At 37.5% G+C, this 9,565-nt stretch overlaps 1 protein-coding gene across 1 annotated transcript; it reads left to right on the forward strand.

Moving 5' to 3' along the window:
- The first annotated feature begins 3,206 nt into the window (after nucleotides 1-3,206).
- Nucleotides 3,207-5,126, forward strand: LOC139868713 (uncharacterized). The gene is made up of 6 exons (XM_071857048.1): nucleotides 3,207-3,405; nucleotides 3,511-3,783; nucleotides 3,834-3,982; nucleotides 4,147-4,425; nucleotides 4,546-4,843; nucleotides 4,951-5,126. The coding sequence occupies exons 1-6, from the start codon at nucleotides 3,207-3,209 to the stop codon at nucleotides 5,124-5,126; spliced, it is 1,374 nt and encodes a 457-aa protein (XP_071713149.1).
- The last annotated feature ends 4,439 nt before the right edge of the window (nucleotides 5,127-9,565 follow it).

Raw genomic sequence — 9,565 nt, forward strand, 5'->3', positions numbered from 1 at the left:
AATGAATAGATATGAAAGTGGTGATCAAAGGTTTTTGTTGTTGATTCTTGGACTAAAAACAAAAAGTGGCTTTGTTTGGTGATCATGGATGGCTCGATGGTGATGGTGATTAACAGAAGGAGATCACATGAGTAGCAGTTAAATGAACTTGAGCAGCTGTAGCAGTTGGGTTTGTTTTTAGTTATAAATAGAAACAAGGATAACAATTAGCAGGAAATCAGTTTGAAACAGAAAAACCTGAGCAGTAGTAATAATCGTTGAAGGTGCAGTAGCAAAAATCATGATGATTGGTAATGGTTGTGGAGTTTGATGTAGTCAGTAGCCAGATGGAAGGGGTGATTGTAATAAAGGAGAAGGTAGTGTGGGTGCATATAAGTATGTTGATGCATGATGTAAATAAATATTATGAGTTGGTTACAAGAAATAAAAATAGTAGTAAATAGTCGATAGTTGAAATGAGTGGGTTAAGTTCGTGTACGTTTTTCTTGGTTCTAGTTATCAAAAAGAAAGGTGATAGTGATAGATACAACAATGTAATAAAGTTTGTCATTCTACATTCACAAATATCTCAATATACAGAGAATGAAACCACGACTTAGTAAGGTGAAAATTTCAGTCACACTTTATTGAATATGAAAGTTTGGAATAAGATGTTTATTTGTCTTCTTTACCTTGATGTCAAGTTTTTCACAAAAAAGATATTTTATAATTTAAGAAACGGTATATTAAGATGTATTCACCTCACACCTTATTCTAGTTGCAATCTAGATAAACATATACAATGAAATTAATTAAGTGAATAAAGTCACTTATAATCTTAACTGTAACGATTTCAAAATGAAACACGATGTTATCAAAACATAGTATTAAACTACTAATCAATGGTAAATGAAGATTTAAGGAACTTGATATTAAAGAGTTGTACATTAGATTTTATTACGTAACTGAATATAAAAAAAATCAATAATTTTGTGATATAAAAATAAATTTGCACGCTTAATATTTAATGGTGTATCCTATCGTATACACGCATAAAGGTACAATATTCGCATGAAAATAGCATCAGGAACACTGAGAACAATGGTTTTGTGAAACTGTCCGTCAAGCGTTCTCCGCTGTGCAGGCTGCTTCCGTCATGCGTAAGCCCTGAAGGCCGCCTAGCGCTTAAGTCCTGACCGGAGAGCGTCACATTCAGTATAAATTTTGGATCACAAATAGTAGAACGTATCATCATCTGACACGTGTCCCCTAATAATCCGGTGGATCTATCACTATAAATAGACCCTTTGGGTCGTCATTTTACTCATTCAGACATTCTGACAACTTGTGAGCAGAGATTTCACCTTTCTCTCTCACATAGTACTTTCTCTCACTAGAAGTCATCCGGCTAGTAGCTCAGCGCTCAGCGGACAAAAGATTGATTAAGCCAACCCACAAGTTTATATACTTGTGAACCGGGTCTGCAAAGATTATTTCCCGAGGGTAAACATCAATCGGCAACACTCTCCCATTATTAGTTAGATACTTCTAACATTGTGCTGATACACTAAGCCTTACCTCATAAGGAAATAGGTATCAACAATGGCGCCATCTACTATCAAAACGAATCATCTCATCGATACTGACGAAGAAGGCAAGAGTAAAGAATTGGTGTTGGAAAGCTGGACAACGGAGGAAAGCAGAGGTGTTGGAAGATTGGATGGAACAATCAATATCGTTTCCTTCTATGTTTAACACAAATCCATCTGATGGTCCAGCGGTTATAGAAGCACGAGTTGCTAATTGCATAATACGCAACATTTATACTGACACAGGAGCTGGAGCAGACATTATGTATGAACATTGCTTCGTACAGCTTCCCAAAGATGTGCAAGAAACAATGAAGGAAACATATGTGCCGTTGGCAAGTTTTACAAGTGAACCATCTTGGTCTGAAGGAAGTATTCTTCTTGAAGTAGTCTTGGGCAAGCCACCCCTAAAACGCACAGCCAACATTGAGTTCCTGGTAGTTAAAGCAAATTCACAATACAATATAATTTTGGGAAGAACTGCCTTAATGACATTTGGGACTGTGACGTCAACTGTGCACGTCATGATGAAGTTTCCAACACCTGGCGGAATAGCAACGTTGTACGCAGAACGGCAGAAGTCAATTGAGTGTTCTCAAGTGACAAAAGCAATAATTAAGCCAATAATACATGATGATGGGTCAATCTCACCAAATCTACAATTTCCAGATCAAAAAATCATAATTGGGCATATGTTATCTACGGCATGTAAAGAAAAGTTGTACAACATTTTGGCAATAAATTTAGACATCTTTGCATGGCAACCGTCTGATATGACCGGTGTCCCAAGGGAAGTTGCAGAACATAGGTTAAATGTGAACCCTAATATACATCCTGTTTGTCAAAAGAAGCGAGGCATGGCGCCGGAAAGAAGTAAATTCCTCCGTGATGAGGTACGAAGTTTAGTGGATGCCGGAATCCTGCGAGAAGTTAAATATCAGACGTGGGTAGCAAATTCGGTCATGGTGAGGAAACCGGACAACTCATGGCGGATGTGTGTCGATTTCACATATATCAATAAAGCATGCCCAAAGGATAATTATCCTTTACCTGAAATTGATTGGAAGGTTGAATCATTGGCAGGATATCGATTTAAATGTTTTTTAGATGCGGCTAAGGGGTATCACCAAATACCTATGGCCTTAAAAGATGAAGATAAAATGGCTTTTCACACGACGGAGGGCATATTCTGTTACATGAAAATGCCTTTTGGCCTGAAGAATGCAGGAGCAACATATCAACGACTTATTGATATGGCATTTAAGGATCAAATTGGGCAAAATTTAGAGGCTTATGTCGACGATATAGTCATAAAAAGTCATACTGAATAAAAAATGTTACGGGATATACAAGAAACTTTTGCATCCTTACAAAAAATCAATATGAAGTTAAATCCTAAAAAGTGTACGTTTGGCGTAGAAGAAGGAAAATTTTTAGGCCATATTGTTACAGAACGAGGTATCAAAGCCAATCCTAAGAAAATTCAAGCAATTGAAGACATGAAGTCACCGACCAACAATACGTTCAAAGATTACATGGATGTTTAGCAGCGTTAACAAGATTTTTGTCTAAAGCAGCTGAAAAGTCGCTTCCATTCATGAAGGTGTTAAAAAGTTGTCTAAATAAAAAAGATTTTATATGGACGGCGGAGGCCGAGAATGCATTCCAAGAGGTCAAGAAATTGTTGAAAACGTTACCTACGTTGACAGCACCAAAGGAAGGGAGACTTTGATTTTGTATTTTGCTATCTCAAAAGAAGCAATTAGTTCTGTCTTAATCGCAGAACGGAATGGCGTGCAAATGCCCATATATTTTGTTAGCAAAGTATTGCAGCTCAGTGAAATGAATTATCCACCACTTCATCGCATGATTTATGCCCTTGTGCATACTGCACGACGTTTACGAAGGTATTTTCAAGGTCATCCAATCTTGGTGTTAACAGATCAACCGTTGAAGCAAATACTCCGTCGTCCAGAATCATCTGGTCGTCTAGCGAAATGGGCCATCGAGTTGGGGGAATATGAAATCAATTTCGCTCCTCGAGATACAGTTAAAGGACAAATATTGGCAGATTTTCTTCTGGAAACAAATGAAAAAGTGGAGCATGACAATAAAATGGTACCACAACAACATGTTTGGGAATTGCACACTGATGGGGCCTCCAGTGAAGAAGGAACAGGTGCAGGATTAGTTCTGACAAGTCCAGATGGAGAGAGTATACTTATGCATTGAAATTTTGTTTCTATGCGTCCAACAATGAAGCAGAATATGAGGCATTACTTTTCGGCTTGCGCATAGCATTGAAAATGGGCATCACAAACCTAAGAGCATATGTTGATTCTCAAATTGTGGCCCAGCAAGTTAATGGAAAGTTTGATGCAAGAGATACATCAATGAGGCAATATGTAAAGTTGGTAGAAGCAATCTCAAAGAAATTTGATAACCTTGAGGTCGTGCAAATCCCTCGAAATAAGAATAAGAAGGCTGACGTATTAAGCAAGTTAGCTACTTTAACCTTTGATCATTTGCACAAACGAGTGTTAGTTGAAGAACTTAAAGAAAAGTCCCTTTCTTCTAGGGAAGACACCCTATGAATATTGGGTTGACGTCAATACATGAAAAACCAATTATGACGATAGTTGAGGGTGTCAAGGAAAGTTGGATGACTCCATATTTAAGGTATTTACACGACGGAGGGTTACCCATTGACAAGGCGGAAGCCAGGAGGATAAGAGTAACGACACCAATGTATGAAGTGATTAATGGCGCTCTTTATCGAAAGTCTTACAATGGTCCTCTGTTAAGGTGTTTAACCAATGATGAATCATTAAAGGTAGTCAAGGAGATGCATGAAGGAGTTTGTTCTCAACATTCCGGCTTCCGTACTGTGGCATCACAGATTATGAGGCAAGGGTATTTTTGGCCTACCCTTTATCGAGATGTTGCGGAAATCATAAAAACATGTGAGAACTGTCAGAGACATGGGACAGTTCAGCGTCTCCCAAAGTATGACTTGATACCAGTGTCATCCGCTTGGCCGTTCTACAAATGGGCGATTGATATTGTGGGACCATTCAACACAAGCACTGGTAATGCTAAGTTCTTAGTGGAAGCAATTGATTTTTTCATAAAGTGGGTTGAGGCGAAGGACTTAGCAAAGATTACAGGAGAAAATGTCAAAAAGTTTGTTTGGCATGATATTGTTTGCCGGTATGGGGTCCCAAATGAAATAGTCAGTGATAATGGCAAGCATTTTGCAGAAAATCCATTTCGAAGTTGGTGTGAAGAGCTGGGAATAAAGCAAAACTTTATATCTGTTGCTCATCCTCAAGCAAATGGGCAAGTGGAGGTTACCAACAAAGAAATTGTTGCTGGCATTAAGGCACGGTTAGGATTAAGTCAAACTGGTTGGGTGGACGAACTGCCAAATGTGCTATGGGTACACCGGAAAACTCCAAAGCGGAGCACAGGGGAAACACCCTTCAGTCTAGTGTATGGTACAGAAGCAGTGATACCAGCCGAAATATGTGTTCCAACACAACGCATAATGGCATTTAATATTGAAGCTAATTCTGATGCATTAAGGGAAAATCACAACTTGTTGGAGGAAAGAAGATTGATGGCCGCCATCCGGCAAGCAGATCACAAGCATAAGATGGAAAAATATTACAACAAGAAAGTGAAACATACACAATTTGAAGTTGGTGATCTGGTGCTACGAGATAATGAGGCAAGCAGGCAAATTATATTTGGAAAGTTAGCACCAAAATGGGAAGGACCTTATAAGGTCACAAAAGTAAATCAGAACGGATCATACATGCTTGCTGCACCTTCCGACGAGCAATACGAAAGAGCTTGGAATGCAATGAATTTAAAGAAATTTTATGCGTAGTACTATATGCATGGACAGCTTGATCACCTGTCAAATGCATGAGATATAGTCATAAATGTAAAAATTTCTTTTTTAAATATGAATAACAACAATTATTCTTATGGCAATATTGTTCATAAATTTTATCCGGCCAAGGATTTATTAGCCCAGGTGTCACATCGCTGTGTGTTATCCCTACCTGCAGAAAGAAAGATAACCTTTCGGTGGTAGAAGTACAATCATACTCAAAATGATTGTATCGATAGTGAGACATGTAGAACTCACTAAAGCATCAAAGCGTTAAAGCAAATCTACAAATGTCATGACACAAAACCTATATACGAAATGAATAGCAAAACAAATAACGGACCATGGCGCCCTGCAAACTAGTCGAAGGCAAAGATAATACACAATTTTTCCTCATAATTTTCATGACGGAAAGCGTATAACGGAAAATGTTATTTCAATATTTCAAGGCATGATGTCTGCAAAGTAAAATATCAATATTATATACATTTTTAGCTCAGAAAATGTCAATAACCTAAGGTATCTTCATAGCAATAACAGCGAATAAAATATTAAAAGTTATGAAAGTTATATATAATTGAAAGCATGATATTTCATTCATTTTGGGGGGTATAATTTAATACATCATCAATAGTTACATCCGGATTTTTACAAAGATTTTCAAGATCAGAAAACCTCATATTTTCCATTGAAGCACCGGCTGCATCAACTTCTGAGATAGCATTTTCATTGATCTTTGATGTAATTACCTCAGGCAGAGGATTTAGAAGTTCTGGTAGTTTTCTCTTCATAAAATTGAAAAACTTAACCGCTCAGCAGATTTCTTAAGGCGGACAAAGTCACGGATCCTGTGATATAATGCCTGACAGTTAAAAATACGGTTAACAAGAGCAGGAATCCCAGCAATTATACGTTTTTCATTATCCTCTTTGGCTTTAAGATGTTCTTTCAGAGCATTATTATCCTTTACTAATTCTTCAATCCTGCTCAAATGTTGATTTTCTCTGAAAGATAATTCTTTCACTTGTTTACTATATTCTGCCCTCTGACTGTTGCAGTTTACATAATGCCTCTTCATTATATCATAATCCCTCTTTAAGGATGTAGCTACTTGTTCCAGCTTGGTTATTTTCTATTTTTCTACTGATAGTTCCTTACTCGTGGTAATTTCATTGCTCTGCAATTCGGATAGGCGTTGAAGATCATTTAGCCCAGAAGCAATGTTAAGAATGATGCTTTGTGCTTTAACATTCTTAGCATCTGCATCAGAAAGGTTGCTGAAAAATTGGGCTAGTGATGGACATACCATGGCATTCAAGAAATTCATGAAACCCTCGAAAGAGTATGGTGGTCCTTTTAGAAAGGAAGAAAGTATATTTGTATCAAGATTGGGAAGCATAATTTGTTTTTGAGAAGAACTAGTGCCAGCTTCTTGTTGAGCGGATGGTGGAGCATTTTGACCAGTTCTTCTTCTCTTGGAGTTAGTCGGAAGAGTTGCTAGCCTATTATCTTGGTGTGGTGCAGTAGCTGTTGGAGATAAAGGGAAATTATTACTTATAAACGAGTTCCAATAAGACTCACAAGACTTCAAAGGTGGCATAATGTATAAAGAAGGGTTTGGATTATAAAATCCACCAGTACTGGGCCTAAAAGAAAACAAATTCAGGTTTTAGTTTAGTATTCTACATAATTCAGTGTTATCATTCTCATTACCCGAGGCACGACGTTCTCTAGAAGCAATTCGGTTCATACCTATGTCCATTTCTTCTTCTTCTTCTACTTCCTCCTCCCTTGCAGCATCCTTTTTAGGAAGGGGAGTGTCGTCAATAATTTTCTGTGTGGTGAAATTAAGTTGTGAATAAGATGATGACCGCATGGCGGTAAGCGAACTAATTTATGCAAAGTTCAAAAAATCACAGTGGTTAGTTGGATAAACAAAAAGAAGCATTTTATTAGCGTACATGGCAAGAATAAGCACTTACTTTTTCTCCCAAGAAGAACACAAGCATAGCCTTGCGTGATATCCCAATCTTGGCTTACAGATGTCAATGAAAGCATATGTTCCCCATATTTGACATCGTTGATTTGCTCAGCTTTAACTTTTTTAAATAAAGTGTTCTCTTTGCTATTTAACCTTGGAAATGTAACTGATACGGGATGAAGGTATTGACGCCAAACTCGAACAGATGAGTATTTATCAGCAATCACATCCTCGTTTATAAAAATAAAAGAATCGTGCCAATCATGATAAGGATGATCAAGTGCAGGTCTTAAAAATCCATCAACTTTGCTAAATGTGAACCAACCTTTTTCATAGGATGCTATACGCACCAGTGAACAAAATATCTGCACAGATGGCACTATTTTACTCGCATGACAATACATCTCAAATATGAGAATTTTTCGCATAGCTGCTGGTTCGAATTGACCAACGGCGACTCCGTAAAACTAGCAAACTTTTAAGAAGAATGGCGTAAATGGAAATCGCAAACAAAAATTGAAGAACGAATGGCCATAGACAGCAACCTTGCCAGGAGGGGGTGAGCAGGCTCTAGCATTAGTTGTAGGAATTATTGGCTCAGCACCAGCTAATCTTGGAAAATGTCACAACAGTACTGCTAAGTAGTTGTCATTTACTCTGCTGTGAATCTTTGTGACATCCTTTGTTGTCGCCATTTAAGGTTTTAATAAAACAGGAAAGGAAGAAAGTATTGATGGTAAAAGATGAAGATTTGGGCAGAAATGTGCTTTTTAGTTCTTGAGCAAAAGTAAAAAAGTGAAGTTAAAAGGTTATGACAGTTTATATAGAGATTCATCAATGTATTTTTTATGGACATGATCGTGACACGTGTATGGGCAAGTTTAAAAGTGGGATATGAAGAAACGCTTTTTACAGCTGGTGGCACGTGAAGAATCTCAACCATTTAAAAGTAATCATCACAATGTCAGTAAAATTTGTCTGTCATCATTATCAATAATGTTTTCCCTGATGCAAATGGCAAATGTGAAGACTTGTTTGGCATGCGTTGGCAGAAGTTTAACAACTTAATCCTTTTTTAAAAGCTTAAGTCATTAAAGTGGGGGGACTTAATGGTGTATCCTATCATATACAAGCATAAAGGTATAATATTCGCATGAAAATAGCATCAGGAACACTGAGAACAATGGTTTTGTGAAACTATCCGTCAAGCGTTCTCCGCTGTGCAGGCTGCTTCCGTCATGCGTAAGCCCTAAAGGCCGCCTAGCGCTTAAGTCCTGACCGGAGAGCGTCTCATTCAGCATAAATTTCGGATCATAAATAATAGAACGTATCATCATCTGACACGTGTCCCCGAACAATCAGGTGGATCTATCACTATAAATAGACCCCTTGGGTCGTCATTTTACTCATTCAGACCTTCTGACAACTTTTGAGCAGAGATTTCACCTTTCTCTCTCACATAGTACTTTCTCTCACTAGAAGTCATCCGGCTAGTAGCTCAGCGCTCAGCGGACAAAAGATTGATTAAGCCACCCCACAAGTTTATATACTTGTGAACCGGGTCTGCAGGAGTTATTTCCCGAGAGTAAACATCAATCGGCAACACTCTCCCATTCTTAGTTAGATACTTCTAGCATTGTGCTGATACACTAAGCCTTACCTCATAAGGAAATAGGTATCAACAATATTTAATTAATGCATTTCAAATTATTATATATATATATATATATATATATATATATATATATATATATATATATATATATATACTCACACATATATCTATTTACAAACAATTGTTCGTGAATCGTCAAGAGCAGTCGAAGGTCAATTGAATATATGAAATTGTTCAAAAATTATGAGATTCAATTAAATAGACTTTGCTTATCATGTCGAAACCATATAAGAATAAAATTTAAATTTGGTCGGAAATTTCTGGGTCGTCACATCGAGTTGCCTAACTGCTGATCCTACTACTGAAAGTCATACTGGTCAACCAGTAAGTGCAGACGAACCAGTAAATCCTGACTCTGGTAACTCTAAAGTGACTCCTGCTGGTTAACCAACAGCAGCAGACAAACCAGTAACTTCTCACACTGATAATTAAAAATCCAAAGG

This window comes from Rutidosis leptorrhynchoides, chromosome 9, assembly GCF_046630445.1.
Source record: "Rutidosis leptorrhynchoides isolate AG116_Rl617_1_P2 chromosome 9, CSIRO_AGI_Rlap_v1, whole genome shotgun sequence".
Classification (NCBI taxonomy): Eukaryota; Viridiplantae; Streptophyta; class Magnoliopsida; order Asterales; family Asteraceae; genus Rutidosis; species Rutidosis leptorrhynchoides.